This window comes from Rhinatrema bivittatum, chromosome 5 (genome assembly GCF_901001135.1).
Source record: "Rhinatrema bivittatum chromosome 5, aRhiBiv1.1, whole genome shotgun sequence".
NCBI lineage: Eukaryota > Metazoa > Chordata > Amphibia > Gymnophiona > Rhinatrematidae > Rhinatrema > Rhinatrema bivittatum.
Window position 1 is genome coordinate 235559025 of NC_042619.1, and position 16887 is coordinate 235575911.

Consider the following 16887-nt stretch of genomic DNA (forward strand, 5'->3'; position numbering starts at 1 on the left):
CATGCAAACGTGGCCTTTTCAAAAAACTGCCCGCCTGATGTGCAGGTAAACTTAAGCACCTATGTCACTTATGCACATACGTTTACCCGAATGAGCAGAGGCGTCCCTGGCTGAGGCATGACAGGGGTTTCCATTTATCTGCATGGTTTTTGCATGTTTAGAAACATGTGCATAGAATTTCCCCCGAAACCTTTCTGCACACATTTTTAACATGTGTAATTTTGTGTGGGTTGTTTTAGTGGTATAATTTTCAGAAGGGCAGGCATGCCTGTGCGCAACTTGTTCCTACAGGAACAAAAAGTTAAAAAAAATGGGAGGGCTAGGATAGGGTTAGGGGGTGGGTAGGTTAGGGGAAGGGAGGTTTGGGTAGGGAGTAGGGAGGTTAGGGTAAAGAGAAGCGAAGTTCCCTCCCAGTACACTCCTTACTTGGGGTGGACTGGGAGGGAACTGGTGAAGCCCGACAATGCATCACCGTGTGAATTCGTGAAATTCTACCACCCCCCCTTGCACGTGCATGTTATAAAATCGCACATCCTTTTTTAAAATCTACCCCTATAGGTTTTATTATCGTTGGTTTTTTTTTCTTCTCCCCACCCCTGAGAGAACCTGTAGTTGTGTGGGTGAGCTGGACATGCCCATCCGATAATCACACAGCAGAGAGGCGGAGTTATTTTTTTGGCCCCCTCCCCTCCAAATGTGGGGTTTACATTATGTGTTGCAAATGTCTCCTCAACAATAGTTGCACTGGAAAAATTCTCTACAGTAAGCCACGGCTGCAGCCTGAGAGAGCTCTTAAATGAATCCTGCTGGTGACATCCATTGCTCTTCCTACGAGAATGAAAACCTGGATAATGAGCATCAAAGCACAAGACCAATCAGGAGAGTCATATGTTATAACCTGCAAACTGATCAAGGCCCATTTAGCCTTATGCACAAGCTTCCATGCTGCTCCCCAGATCCTCCATTTAAATGATTGCCTTTAACAGAGCATGTGGGAGGGAGGAATAGCTTCCTTTATCCTTTGCACAGATTTCAGCCTTCTACACCTATTACAGGAATTCATTTCAAGGAATCTGAGCTTTTATTTTCGCTAGGCATGAGGCACTGCCCCATTACCCGCCCTTCTCTCTACTTGGCAGAGTCAGTGTGACTCTGCAGTTTTTCTGCACCTGGAGGGAGAGGGAAAGCCAGGCAAAGGCTGGGCTAGGAAACAGGACACTCCTTGGGCTGTTATGGTGCCAGGTAAAAATAAAGGGAAAGGAATGAGATTTAGCGCTCAAAGGATCCCATCAACGGAGCTGACACCCAAAGAAAACTGGCTAAACTGAAATGCTTGCTAAGGGTATATAGTGCTAGCTAGAATTACAATGTCTCGAGAGAAATATATTTTTTGGGGGAGGCTAGGGATTTATCAGAGGGGGAGGAAGCTAGGTGTGGAGGGTGGTAAGCCAAAGTGACAGTTCCACACATCATACTCACCTAACAGAATGGCTCCCGACCTTTATTTGAAATCGTGTTTATTAAGTTTTAAGGCATAGAAAAGAGAACAGCAGGATAACGTATGGTACATAAGTAGTTCTGTTACATACCATATCCCTAACCGGTCAATTGCACACAAACATAAGAACTGATCTCCCCATACCCACCCTCCCTCCCCTCCTCCCCTAGCACTGATGGATGGTAACCAAAACTGGAAAAAACCTATTAACAGGGTGTATAAGCACAGAGTCCAAGAATGCAAAAACCTTTAGAATAATAAGGGTGAACAAAGGCATGGTACCTATAACAAGTCACATGTCCAAGCATTTAAGAAACTGGTTCTTAGAGTCCCGAGGGAGAGACATAATGTAAGGCATCCACATAGCGCTCAATTTCCGTCTTGTGTTCGGAGACATCTGGGTCGTATTGAGAGTTTCCAAAGTAAGTAATTGCAAAACTGAGGCCTGCCATGCCGTCAGAGATGGGCCAGTTGGATTCCGCCACTCTGCCAGAATGCTCTTGCAGGCCAACAGGAAAAGTTTCGTAATCCAAAGTGATTGTATGGCTGGACCCTGATAAGTCGGAGGGAATATGCCAAACAGCACCACTAGTGGAGAATAAGGAATCACCATGGAAAGAGCGGTTCTGAGATAACGGTATACCTGTTTCCAGAACCTCTGTATATTAGGGCATTTCCAGAGAGCGTGACTCAAGTGAGCTCCTGGGGCTTGGCACTTAATACAGACCTCAGTGGATGCAATCCCCGCCTTAACAGGCCTGATGTTATATGCACATCCGATACAGAATCTTGTAGCGAGTTTCTCGCAACACAGTATTAATAGTCACCTGAGGAGTGAGTAATACAGCTTTCTTGAACCTAGCTGGTGGAATGACTTGGGAGAGTTCCATCTGCCACTTGAGACGTATGCTATCTGTAGTCCAAGGTTTATGGCGAGATTCCAGATATTTATAATAAAAAGAAATAAAGTGTTTCCTGGGCTGATCGGCGTCGAACCATTCCTGTAAGAAGGACCACTTGGGATTAGTGATATCCAGGTCTCGTTGAGTACGGAGGTAATGGCACGCTTGATAAAATTGGAAGTAGTCAGAATGAGAGAGTCCAAATGTTCGGCAAAGAGTGGGAAAGTCCAACATTGAGCCATCCGCCTGGAACAGTTGGTCTACACATTTCAGATTCTTCTGCTCCCACAGTAGGAATCGAGACATGCCCATTCCAGCTGGAAATGCTGTATTGCCCCGCAAGGATAAATAAGGTGATGTCTCTGTCGGCAAAGAGAATTGGCGCAATAATAGTCCAGAGCTGATTCCTGTAGGCAACATAGCTCCCGTATTATGTAAAGCATATCTAGGAGATATTGGAGCCAGGAGCTGGGCTTCAAGCCGTGTGTCAGAGAAAAAGTCAGTGTCCAAAAGCCAATCTCCAATATGGCAAAGGTTAACGGCATGTCCATAGACTTTTAGATCTGGGAGGCCAAAGCCTCTTGCCTTAACGGGGCGCATCAAGTGTCTATTCGCAAGTCTCGGTTTCTTGCCGCCCCAGAGGAATTTGGTCACAGACTGTTGATAGTGCAGCAAGGTAGATCTTTTCAACAGTATTGGGAGAACACTTAAAACAAATAACCAACGAGGAAGCACAGTCATTTTTAACAAATGAATACGACCAATTAGGGAGAGCGGCAAATGTCTCCAAGACAACAGTGATGTGTAAGTTTTAACTTGCAAGACAGGTATGTTAACCTCATACAACTCCTGAATATCATTAGGCAGCCAAATCCCCAAATACTTAATTTTCCTGGAAGCCCACCTCAAGGGAAAGTCCCCAACCCAGCTTGCGTGAACCGTGGCCCCTATCGGTAAGGCCTCCGATTTATCTAAGTTAAGTTTTAAACCGGCATGTCGACCATATGTCTGAATAATCTGCAGAGCAAGTGGCAAAGACCTAGCCAGATTCGCCAAGTGTAGCAGGAGGTCATCCGCGAAGGCCGCTGATTTAGGCTCCCGACCTTTAAATTAGCTAAAAAAGACACTAACAGAAAAAGTTCTAAGGGCCTTTCTATTTAATAAAGAAACTCCAGGCCAGTTTCAACCACACAGTAAATCTAGCATTACAATTATTGATAGCATCATTCAATCAGTTTTATATGGGAGTGAAGTCTGGAGTTTAAACAGAATGAGGCATAATCTCAATGGGGCCGATGCAATAATTGTGCACAGAAAACGGGCGCTGAGTGTTGAGTGCCGGTTTTACTAATGCGCCCAGCCACCTCTCCTGGGTGCGTGCTTCAATATTTAAATGAGGAGGTCACACTAAAAAGAGGCGGTGGGGGCAAATGTGCATCCCTAGCATCTCCTCTGAATCAGGCGCACAGGAGAGGTGTCTTTCAAGGGGGTTGGGAAAAAGGATGCTCAGTCTACAAGCGCCCGTGTTCTCCCACTACTGGCATAGACACGCAGAAGATATATGGCCTGGACCATGCATCTTTGTGTATTGAGCATCGAAAGCTTTTTTTTTTTTTAATTAAATACTGCTTTATTTGGTTCCTTCTACTTAGTGTTATGACGATACTATGAGGAATCACAGACAGCAGGATTTTTCTTTTTTTTTTCAATGCGCCCTTGAGCGTGGCATACCTTTACGCCAACCCTGGGCTGGCATAAAATTTGCCACGTTGCAAGAGTGCATTGGCCGTGTGGAAAATATATTCGATCACGAGGATTAGCTAATAGCCTCATCTCATAAATTTACATGTGATGAGCGCTATTAGTTAAGCAGTGATTTGGACTCGCATTTTGGAAGCACTAATCCCCGTGTCGGATCTGGGGTTATGGACACATGACCAAAACACGCATCCAATTGTACCCTAAGCTGTACGCAGCAGCCCCAAAATAAACTTTGCCTCTTAGTTCTGTAACCCACCTGCATCCTCAAAAATTTGCCCAGCAACAAGTGCTAAGCAGAGCTAGAATATTTCTTCTTATAATTCACCGTACAAAAAAAAATATATTCCAGTTCTGGTCTCACCTCAATAACAGCGACACAACATCCTTCCACTGCCAGAAACGTAAAACCCTGCAGAAAAGACTGAGCACTAGAGATGTGAATCGGAACCGGAATCTGATCGGTTCCGGTTCCGATTCAAATCTTAAAATTTTTATCATCCGGCCTGATTGGGTTTTTGTTTATCGGCTGCGCTCGATCCAATAAACAAAAAACCCACCCCGACCCTTAAAAACCGACCCCTTAGCTTCCCCCATGCTCCTGACCCCCCCCCCCAAAAATGTTTTAAAATTACCTGGTGGTCCAGTGGGGGCACGGGGAGCAATCTCCTGCTCTCAGGCCATCAACTGCGCTAATAAAAATGGCGTCGATGGCCCTTTGCCCTTACCATGTGACAGGGTATCCCTGCCATTGACCGGCCCCTGTCACATGGTAGGAGCACTGGATGGGTCTGTGAAGGGGGGTGAGAGAGGGTGGAAATGGGGGAGCTGAGGAGGAGGTGCAAGGGGGAATTGGAAGTTAGATAGATGAGTGATAGGAAAGGAGCTTGGGCTGAAGAAGGGACGAGAGGGAGAGGAAGCTAGATGAGGGATTGGAAGAGGGGGAGGAGAGACGGCCAGATTTAAAATGATGGTACCCATAGGCAGAGGACAGAGCAGGTGATTCCCTCTTTCCCTCCCCCTAGAAAACAAAAACAGCAGGAGAAGGTCCAGTTTTGGGGTATCTTCCAGATTTGGCACCTAAGGCATGTGCCTTTGTTGCCTATGCCTAAATGCGGCCATGAGTTCAGATGTTGAGAATGGGGGATTAGGTAGTAGATGAATGGGGAAATAGGAGGGAGAGAAGAGGAATGTGAGTGCTGAGGAAGTGAATGGGGGATGGAAAGCTTTTAAATGAGAGGTGACAAGAGGGAGATTGAGGACTGGAGGGTGAGAATCGGGGAGAAGGAAAGGTGAAATCTAGCCTTGTGGATAGAGAAGAAGAAATGGAGAAAAAAGATGAAAGGGAAAGATCACAGACAGAGGAAATGAAGGGAAGAAGACAGGAGAAAAGAAATATAAAATGGAAAGGAGACCTTGGAAAATGTCATAAAGGTACCAAAACCCACTTTTCTCATTAGAGGAAAATCCAAACATGCAAGACTTTTGAATAGAATTGATTTCAGTCTGTCATTTATTCCCTCCATACTTTTATTTATGAAGTAACATTGACAAAAAAATAAATAAAACATAAACTGAATAAAGACTGGAGTTTGAACTATCTCCTATTAAAAATTAAAGGACAATGAAAATCAAATGTGTGTGCCACTCAGTTTCTTCATGGAGTTCATACGATGAAACACCTGTAAGAGTGTGTATACAAAATTGCTCGTATTTATTCAAAAGCCCTTCTCAATCTCCTCTCCTCGAAGTGGATTGTATCTAGTGGTCAATAATGGACTGAAAAAATGTTGCCATGATAGATATTATTGGACCATCGGAGCCTGCACCATATTTGTACTGAGACAACTCCTGTGCTCTATCAAACAATATATTTAGTGTGCCTGATATAAATAAGGTGATAGTTACACTGGATGACATAAATTACCTGTTGTGAGATGCAATCTATGTGATGTTTGATTGAAATACAATATTCCAAAAACGTGTGGTTCCATTCTTCTCCCATAAGGTTGAATTGCATGAATCACAAGAAGCACAGGAATAGTGATCTGCAGGCTCCTGGTCAACGGCTGACTGAATCAATGTTAAAGCTGCTCGTAGTACCTTGCCCCTGATATTGCAACCCCCTCATATAAGATGTCAATGGTTTTGCGGATAATATAGAATGCATAGACATAATATTCCAATATTTTTTAATCAATGCTGCCAGTCTGTGGGACAAATTGGGTATAATGCAACACTCAACTATTTCCATCTCTGTCATCCGCGGATTTAAGAGCAGATTAGGATTTCTTTTCTGGTGGAATTTATTGTTTTAACTATCTACAATCAAGACAATGTATTTGACATCTACTGTGTCTCTGATATCTGTTATAAACATAATAGTAAAGAACACCCAAGGTGGAACATTGGGGTGTAGTTCCTTGTATACCACCCTTGATTTCGTATCTATTTGATAGTGATTCCTGTGCACTGTATCTTAGATTTAGGATCAAAAGGGACCTCAAGAAGTCCTCTAGTCCAACCTCCAGGCAGAATCCACTGTGCCTTTATGTACAGGTACAAATTGAGTGTGTACCGAATGAATAATGTCAGAAACACTCAAACCCAAACAAACACATTAATATCTCTCAGACTTACACCTCAATCATTTTTATTAATCAAAGTTGCGGTTAACAATGCTTCTCGATTTGGAACATCATCAATTTGCTCACTTTATTAGGCAGGATGCTTGTGGATTACTCAGGGTCAGGAAAATAGGGGAACCAAAAGTTGTGAACGCCCAGTTCAAGGGGGGAAATAAATTCCAGGTAAAGAATAAGGCCTCGTTCCAAATCTTTCAATAGAAAACCTAAGTCTCCTGTGAATAGATATTCAGAATTCAGCCCATTTTCTTTTATGTTCATGTTGTATGTGGGAATTTCTGATCCAAGCAATGTGCTCATTTGAATAATTACATACAGGAGGCTGCTTTACCAGGTTTTAACAGTTTTATCACTAACAAATTGGCCATGAGGCCCATCAGCATTAACTGGTAATAGGGCCAAATACACCGGGGTCTCTGCTCCCTCATCTGGAGACTTGGTAGCCTTAGGACCTGCCATGTCTGTCCTCACCCATCCTGGACAGCAGGCATTGAGGAGAATCCCCTCTCCTTTCCTGTTCTCATTTAACTTTCTTGCTTGAATCCTGGACAAGACGGTCACCCCAATTTTGGAAACGCCATAAGCAGTATTGGGCCAGCCCTCTTGGCTGTGCACCCCATCTTTTGTGTCTTTAATAAACTTCTCCATGAGCGTCGTGAGCTCCTCCTCGGTGATGGTCTCACTGCGGAACTTCTTCTGCAGGTCGGGGCTGCAGCCCGAGAGAGCTCTTACACTAACCATGCTGGAGACATTCACCACTCTTCCTACAAGAATGAAAACATGGATCCTGTGCATCGTACTTCAACACGGTAATAACAAGAACACAAATTATTATTAGAAGTTTTGTTCACTGAGCAGAATAAAAGACTTTTTTTTTTTTTTTTTTAAATCTCTGATCAAAGAGAGATGATAGCCCAGTTACCCCTCATTCCTGGCCCTTTTCCTGCTGAGGATCCACTCAACAACAATGACAATCTTATAAAACTCATCAAGCAAATCCAGTGTCGCCAAACTATGATCTTCAAATGTCCCACCTCCTGCCTCTACAGTGATGTCTAATCTAGTTGTTGTCATGTGTTCTACATTGTGAAGTGACTGTCATGTTTTTCACTTGTAGTAGCTTTGGGTTAGTGTCAGGAACCAGACTCTGGTGGATCTTGGAGGCCTGCTGGGATCAGACCGGAGCTCAAACCTCTCAACAACCAGAGGGCACTGTTGAAAGCAAGGGAAGTGACTCCACAGCGAGTCTGATGACTTGTTTCAGGGTGCTTTTATGTGAATTTTAGTGTAGTTTATTATCTAGTTTAATTGTATGCAAGTATTTTATTATGTATGTATGTATATAAACCACCCTGAGCAATTGTATTGGAGGTGGTGGGGTACAAGATTTTATAAATAAAAAAATAAATAAATATGCTCAGAAAGGACAGGGTTGGCCCTCTGACTTTCCAAACATTTCCAGCAACTTGAAGCCATCCGCTCAGAACTCATATGTTACCTCTGCCCTGATCACAGAGGTACCTTGCTTTGGAACCTGAACTATTTGACCTCCTTGTGAATTCCCCAACCTGAACAGGCCCTGTTACTACCAGATTTATCTCTTACCCTTGCTACTTCCAGACCAGAGGAGGTACAAATGAAAGGCAAGCCAAGCACATTTCTTTAGCTACTGCGCACATCACTGTTTTCCACTGCCAGACCAGCAGGATCCAAACCCAGTGACAGAAAACTATATTTGGCCCCCTGCCCTGGGAGAGGAACACGACAGTTGCTAACCTAATGGAACAGTGAAAAGCAGTAAAGATCCCTTTCAGTGTCCATACTCACCAGGGGACCTAATGTGTGGAGGCATTTTCCCATAGGCACCAAATGGGAGCAAACCCTTTATAAATCAAACCCTATATTCCTCTTGCCTTTTTCTCTACCCCCACTACCTTTGCTGATCCTCTGAGCATTTCTTCATTTCCTGGTCTCCTCTTGTCTCTCCACTTCTTCCCGCCACGCTCCGTCTTCAGGACAAATCAATTAAATTCTGGCTGGTCTACAGCTGTTCTTATATTTGCAACTCTTAGTCACATCACTGATTACACTGAAGGAATCTAAGTCTACTCAACATGGTAAACCTGTAGAAAAGAAAAGCGATGGTCCCCTCTAGCCAACTGTCCTCTTCCTGTGCTCACATTGCTTTAGCCTGCCAAGCCTGTATCCTCACCATTACCATGTTAAACATGCTGTAGTTTCATATAAATCAAACCTGGCATTTTCTCTCTTACCCTTCCATTAAGTGGGTTCTTCTCAATAGTCAGTCCAAGGCTCGCTGGCCACGCTCTTGTTTTTGCCAGTGCAAACTTTCCATTTGAGTACAGGGAAGGCAGGAGACTTGACCCAGGTAAACCTCCATTTCCAGTTCATAGCTCTGTAGTTTGACCACTGCCAGCCCCAGAAGACGTTTCCCTACCTCAGCATAAACAGGGCTGAACTTGGATTCACTTCAATGTCACCTTGCTTTCGTTTACCTATGGAAACCCTATTTCTTCACCTGCCAGTCCATCCGATATCAAGTGTTTTATCACCCACCAAAAAACAGCACTGCCAACTTCCCTCCCCAGTTTTCAAATTATCTCACTCTTATGGTTCTTTCTCCATCAAATCTCATTCTCATTAGTTATTTCAATCTTCCTATCAGGGATCAAAATTAAATTCTCTGTTGCTCAACTTGGTGAAGGTGCTAGTCAGGGCCGGTGGAAGCAATAGGCGAACTAGGTGATCGCCTAGGGCGCCGAGCATTAGGGAGCGCCGAGCCGCTGATGGCCGACATGAAGGCTCATGCAGCCGCCAGTGGACCTCATCCCACTGGCGGCTGTGCAGTGAACTACTGCTGTGCCGATGTGCCGGATATATACAGCAAGAGGATTGGCAGGGCCGTGGTGGATCTCACGTTACCACGGCCTGAAGAAAAAGGTCACATCTAAACGTGCAGGTGCTCCTCTTCCTTCCTGCCTGCGCCGCCCGGGAAGAAAAAAGTTGCCGGAGCTGCGCGGGCAGGAAGGAGGAGGAGCATCAGCCGCGTGCAGAAGAGGAGCAGCGCTTACGGGCCGCTGCGAATCTCACATTGTGGGCGGCCTGAGAAGACCAGGGCCGCTGCAGAGCCCATCTTGTGGCGACCCGTGAAGAGGAGGCCCAGAGGTGAGAGAGAGGCTGAGGGCCTGAAGAGTGTGTATGTGTGCGTGCATGAGATGAGTTGAGAGATTGTGTGTGAGAGTGAGTTGAGAGACTGTATGGGAGTGAAGACCTGAATGTTTGCAGAGACAGCATGTGAGAGAGACAACATGTGACAGTGAGAGCCTGTGCTTGAGCAAGACAGCATGTGGGAGTGAGAGAGAGCCTGTGTGTGTGTGTATGTGTGTGTGAGAGAGTCAGACAGCATGTGCCAGTGAGAGACTGTGTGTATGAATGATTGTCTGAGAGAGAGCCTGTGTGTGTGTGTATGTGTATGTGAGAGAGTCAGACAGCATGTGCCAGTGAGAGACTGTGTATGAAAGATTTTATGAGAGAGAGCCTGTGTGTGTGTGAGAGAGTGAGACAGCATGTACCAGTGAGAGACTGTGTGTATGAATGATTGTATGAGAGAGAGCATATGAGATTGAGAGCCTGTGTGTGTGTGAGAGAGAGAGAGAATGTGAGAATGAGAACCTGATTGTGTGTTTGAGGGAAGAAGACAGGTGGAGAGAAAAGAAATAGAAAAAAAGACAATATAAAAGGAATTGGCAAAAAAATAAGGGAAGGTAGAAAAAAAAGCCTGTGACCAACAGATTAGAAAACTAAGATCAGACAACAAATGTAAAAAAAAAAAAAATTACTTTTACTGATTGGCAAATGTAATCTTTAGGGAATGTGCAAGAGAGCACTTTCTCTATGCGGATCTCAAAATGTATGAGATTAGCATGGAGGAACTGGAAGCCCACGGGGCCTGCACAGAGGAGGCAGCAGAATGGGCTTCAGTGCCAGTAGCAGCAATCAGCACCTCCCCAATAGCCATGCAGCAGCAGTGACAGTGGCAGCAGAGGAATGAGAGAGGCTCTGAAGTTGCCGGCAAAAGAAAGTGTGTGCATGTGTATGAATGGGAGTCTGCCTGGGGTTTGTATGTGTGAGAATTGGTGCCTGCCTGGAGGTCTGCGTGTGTGAGAATGAATATGTGCATGCAGCGGCGGATTCACGATGCCGGATCGGCTCGGGTATTCGCCGCCCCGGCCGAGGACACATCACGTGGTCTGCTGAGCGCGGCTCTGTCACGGCCGCACACGGCAGACCATGTGACTGAAGCGATCGGCCCACTGAGGGATGCCCGATCCCCCGATAGGCCAATCCGCCCCTGTGTGCATGCCTGGGAGATGGGGAGGGAGTGGTGTGAAAATGAATGGGAGTCTGCCTGTGTGTGGGGGTTTGTGTGAGAATGATTGGGAGCTTGCCTGGGTGTGTGTGTGTGTGTTTGTGTGTATGTGAGGGAGCCAGTGAGAGTGAGAGCATGAGTGTGTATGAGAAAATCCAGGGGAGTTAAGAGTGTTGAGGGGGAGAGAGTGTGTCAGTGTCTGTGAGAGTGAGAGGTTATGATGGCTTTAAGAGCATGAATGTGTATGTATGTGCTAGTGTATGTGTGAGAGAGAATGGACATGTGAGTATGTGTGAGAGAGAGAGGATAAACTCCTAATCATAGCAAAATCAGAGTGACTGGAAATCAAGAGCTCCCATGTATGGACAGCAGGGGCTTTTTAAAATCCTTATTAGTTTTAATTATTGGGTGTTATTTGATATATGTGCTGTTTTGAAATATTTTATTGGTGTTTGGGAAATTGTAAAAAAGTATATAATTTTAATTAATAGAAATTCTATTTATCAGTAGTTTTAAATATTCTTTTATTAGTATGATTTTACTATTATAACTGATGCTTTAAGTTTCTTGATTTTATTGTTTTATGAGGAATGGTGGTTCTGTTTTTCCATTATTAATACACAGAGTCTGGCTTCTTGGGGTTTCCATTTCAGTTTTTTCTAATTTGTGCTCCTTTATTTTGTATTCTGTATTTGGTGAGGGTCTGTCTCTGCTCTGTGTGTGTGACCGTGATGAGAGATTCTGCTAGCATGTAGTGTCTGTATAGGGATCTATAGCAATCGGGTTTGTTTTGTTTCCTCAGTAGGTGGTATATTGGTATTCTAGGACCCAGTGTAATATTTACCCTTGCTTATTCACAGGTAGGGTTATTGTTGTTTGAGTCCTTGGTGGTTATTACTGTTATGTTATGATGGGATTGCAGTATAGATTTTGAGTGTCTTTTTTGCAGGGTTTTGTGTTAGTTCACAATGTGTCTGGCAGTGGAAGGTGTTTGTGCTGCTGTTACTGTGAGGTGACACCAGCATTTGAAAATATCTTTTAGTATGATGAGCTGTAAGGGAAACATCCAAGCTCCATTGTTTGGGGGAATTTCAGTGGATGCACAGAGTTACAGAACTGGAGGTGCAGGATTTATATTGACATTCTGTCCCTTCCTATATATTCCAGACTTCACTCTCATAGCCATTTAGACTTAGTTGAATGAGGCTATCAAATAATTTTATAGTATGAAACTGGCCAGCTTTTTAAAATTACGCAGAAGACCCTTTGGACTTTTTTTATTAATACTTTTTTTTTTATAACCAGTTTTAAAGCAGGATCCATGCTATAGAGGTGGGTGTGATGAAGAAATGTCATGTTGGCTCCCCCCCCCCCCAAATTCTTCGGTCTAGCGACGCCACTGATTTTCTGTGACCTTAAGCATTAGTACAAGAAGGATTACGGGGGGGGATGCTGGAGAGGCACACAAATGCATCAGCTCCCGGGCGCCAGAGACCCTTGGTGCTCCACTGGGTGCGAACCATATGGGGCCGCAAGCAGTGGCAAAGAGGAGTGGAGATTTGGCGGGCCGCGAGCAGTGCCCAACCTGCTCGCGACCAAGAAACCACAGTCATCGGGCGTGATCGAGAATGAGGTAGGAGTCGGGGCAGAGTACGGGGTTTGGTGGCAAGGGAGAAGGCTCGTTTAGGACGCCAAATCCCCTTGCACTGGCCCTGGTGCTGGTACCTGCCACCACTATCTCTGCCTCCAGCATTTTTGTTTGAATATTTTTTGAAATGCTATTTAAATTCAAGGCCTGCAGGACAGGCCACCTATTACTACCAAACTGTGAAGTTTAACAATCATCAGAAGGCCTTTTAGGGCCTGCTATGCTTTGGCGGGTCAGCCAGATTCAGACTGGGCTTTATTTGTTTTTATGCTGATTCCAAACTGGATCCTGTTCTTACCGTGGGGTTTAATAAGTGGTAGTAACTCATTGCAGACATCTCTGGTAGCAAAAAAGTTTGTTTTCAAGGTCACCTCGGCTTGGGTGGGGAACGGAGTGGTGTCATCAACTTATAGTATATAAGAGAGAAGAAAAAAAAAAGGAGTCACAATAAGGGCGCTGCAGAGATCCTGCAAAACTGCATTATAAAATAGGTCAGTACTTTATTGCCCACAATCTGATTAGCTAAGAAGGTGTGCAACATCTGACTATAACGGATTGTTCAGCTTTTTCACGGCTGCCTCCCCTCCTCATTAAAGGCCCCACAAATGTTACAGTCTTAGGTCGAACAGCATCATGCTCACTAGGGGAAGAAAAATGATGCAGAGAAGAAAGCACACGTTCTGCACTGTATGCTCTCCTATTTCCTATGTTTAGCTTTCCATTTGTTTATTAGACACATGCATGACTTAAACTGGTACAAGTCGGAGGCTTGTGAGCAGCAGTGCCAAATTTCAAATTTGTGCTAATTGAAACCCTGGGAGTAATTTTAACGCTCAAAAATTAACGCCAGCCCACAGCTGGCGTTAAATTTTGAGGCACCCAAAGCCACGCTCAGAAGAGCAAAAATACAGGTTTTGTTTGTGGGTCCTCCTACTTAATATTGTTGCGATACTAAGCAGGGGGAACTACAGTGGCGCACAGCCACTTCTCCTGGGCGCTCGATGGCATGGAAGTGCTAGGACCGCGCAAATTATCCACTGCGCGTCCCTTTTAGCGCGCCAGCTCATTAGAATATATTAAATCGATGCACATTGTGCGTGTAATTCTGCATCAGCCCCAGAGTTACTCATACACTTAACGCCACCATCTCGGGTAAGCAGCACGTGACATGATTTCTAATGGGGCCCCAGGGCAACCGGCAGGGTTGGATTTCTAGCCATCGTGCCCCTGGCTGAAGAGATCCCCCTCAGTGGCAAGGGAAGGAGTCCCCCACTGAATATTAGAGCTTGCTTTCAGTAAACACATGGCAATTGCATAGCATTAAGGCACATGCCGCTTCAACAAGACACATTTCGGGCTTTGTACTTAGTCTCCTTTCTGTTTTGTTTTGTTTTTGTCCTGATGATGCTTTCTGTTTTCACTCTTTCAGAATAAAAGGTGTGCACTTTACATTAAGATGGCTGCCTTTCCCCCAATACCATTTTTAAAACTCTGCTCCACCAAGTTCAATCCTTAGCAGTCCCTACCATCCCTGTCATGCCTGAATCGGAGTCCAATAAATATTAGCACCTAGCAGTACCTCAATTTAGTTCCAGTCATAGCAGCAGCTATACAGGAGCTTAAGGAAGCTTCAAAGCCTAATATCTCCTTCGGACTTAACTTAAGCTCGTTGCCATACTGAATATTTATTATAATGACTTAAGTTCAAAGGCAAAAAATTCTGCAGGTCACTTTGCTGGCACAATTTTGATATATCGCAATGTTTCTCCTCCCAAAGATTTAACTTCCTACACATTCACAAAGAGTAAAAAAACAATGCAAACAAAAATAATTGTACGAGAAGCAGAGTGACCTTTGCCAGATCCTGCTCAACCCAAGAATTTGTGCAATTATTTTCCCTTCCCGAAACTGCAGGAAATTAAATCCTTGGGTAAAAAACACACATTCAATGTGCATGCAAGCAAACTGACTGGGGGCGGGGCAGATGTTTGCCGTCTCTTTTGACCTACTTTTAGGGGATTCTTAAACCCCTTGCTAGCATTACCGCCTCACCTTTGAAGGCAATCCCTGCGTTGTTGATGAGCACGTCTATGCCCCCGTACTCCCGCTGCAGGAAATCCCGGAGGTTCCTGATGCTCTGCAGGTCCGTGATGTCCAGCTGGTGGCACAGAGGTTTCAAACCTTCTCCTTGAAGCTCTTTTACCGCTGCCTCCCCCAGCTTGGGGTCCCGGGCTGTCAGGTACACGTCCCCGGTAAACTGCTTGCACAGAGCCCGCACGATCGCCAACCCGATGCCTTTATTACCCCCGGTCACCACCGCTACGCGCCCGCTGGCCATGCTTGGGCTACTAAGAGAGAAGGACAAGCGTTGGGCGGGCAGAAGGGAGCCAGCTGCGTCTGAAGCCTGATCCGCTGCTCACCAGCCACTGACTTCCAAACTCTTTCCTCGGTCCTCCCACTTATGCTAATTTCCTGTAAACAGGCGCTGCAGGCAGGGACAGTTAACCCTTTACCTCCTTTACAATTATGCAATTCGGTGATCCTGCATTCCTTTCATTTCCATTTGGCGTAAAAAGTCAAGAAGATAAAACCTCCTTTGTGGTGATTTTCTGCCAGGTCGCCAACCCAGACCCTTTTGGAACTTAAAGTGGACGCGGGAGGCTGCTGCTGGACCCAAGCCTGGTACCTTTTTCTTATTTAGAAAATTACCACAGTAGGTAAGAGTGGGATATAAAACCAAAGGGGAATTAAAAAAGGGCCAGCAAGAGGGAGGCCTACATAAGGCAAAAATCCTAAGCAAGTTCTTTAGTTAAGTACCCAGAGGTTAAGCTGCATCCTGGTGCTACTTGTTCGGTTGGGCTATAAACTGAGGGGGGTCCCTTCTTGGCCTTTTAGCAGAAATTGAAAAGCTGAGCGAATTGCAATGGTTAATGCCCGGCCACCGAAAACCCATGGGGACTCCCAGTGCTAGAACAGTTATGACAACAAATGCAAGGCTGCCCACCTTTTGGCTCTGCTTTCCTGTAAGTTTTTCTTTGAACCTGACAGCTACTGTTATAGGAGGGGGTAATTGTGTAACATCACACCAGCAAAAATATGCATTCACCTATACCAATTTTCAAAGCCCATTTCTGTGCCTAAATCCACTTTACAAATTATCCCAGCAAAAGTGCATGCAGACAAGTGCACCTCATATGGTGCTTGTAGTAAAATAAAAAGATAACATAAGAACATGCCATACTAGGTCAGACCAAGGGTCCATCAAGCCCAGCATCCTGTTTCCAACAGTGGCCAATCCAGGCCATAAGAACCTGGCAAGTACCCAAAAACTAAGTCTATTCCATGTTACCGTTGCTAGTAATAGCGGTGGTTATTATCTAAGTCAACTTAATTAATAGCAGGAATGGACTTCTCCTCCAAGAACTTATCCAAGCCTTTTTTAAACACAGCTATACTAACTGCACTAACCACATCTTCTGGCAACAAATTCCAGAGTTTAATTGTGCGTTGAGTGAAAAAGAACTTTCTCCGATTAGTTTTAAATGTGCCACATGCTAACTTCATGGAGTGCCCCCTAGTCTTTCTATTATCCAAAAGAGTAAATAACCGATTCACATCTATCCGTTCAAGACCTCTCATGATTTTAAACACCTCTATCATATCCCCCCTCAGCCATCTCTTCTCCAAGCTGAAAAGTCCTAACCTCTTTAGTCTTTCCTCATAGGGGAACTGTTCCATTCCCTTTATCATTTTGGTCGCCCTTCTCTGTATCTTCTCCATCGCAATTATATCCTTTTTGAGATGCGGCGACAAGAATTGTACACAGTATTCAAGGTGTGGTCTCACCATGGAGTGATACAGAGGCATTATGACATTTTCTGTTTTATTCACCATTCCCTTTCTAATAATTCCCAACATTCTGTTTGCTTTTTTGACTGCCTCAGCACACTGAACCGACGATTTCAATGTGTTATCCACTATGACGCCCAGATCTCTTTCTTGGGTAGTAGCATCTAATATGGAACCTAACATTGTGTAACTATAGC

The 16887-nt window shown here is 44.7% G+C and overlaps 1 protein-coding gene across 1 annotated transcript; it reads right to left on the reverse strand.

The window, feature by feature from the left end:
- Nucleotides 1-6794: 6794 nt before the first annotated feature.
- Nucleotides 6795-15277, reverse strand: LOC115092545 (carbonyl reductase [NADPH] 1-like). Its single transcript, XM_029603494.1, has 3 exons — nt 14894-15277; nt 13140-13247; nt 6795-7567 (listed from the first exon to the last, which is right to left on the reverse strand). Exons 1-3 carry the CDS (start codon nt 15177-15179, stop codon nt 7131-7133), a joined length of 831 nt encoding a protein of 276 aa, XP_029459354.1. The 5' UTR covers nt 15180-15277; the 3' UTR covers nt 6795-7130.
- Between the last annotated feature and the right edge of the window lie 1610 nt (nt 15278-16887).

Coding starts and splice junctions, on each gene's coding strand:
- LOC115092545 (XM_029603494.1), bottom strand. CDS start 15,179: ATGGCCAGCGGGCGCGTAGCGGTGGTGACCGGGGGTAATAAAGGCATC. Junction 13,248..14,893: donor CGCAGGGATTGCCTTCAAAG/GTGAGGCGGTAA, acceptor ATATACTATAAG/TTGATGACACCACTCCGTTC. Junction 7,568..13,139: donor ACCACTTATTAAACCCCACG/GTAAGAACAGGA, acceptor TCATTCTTGTAG/GAAGAGTGGTGAATGTCTCC.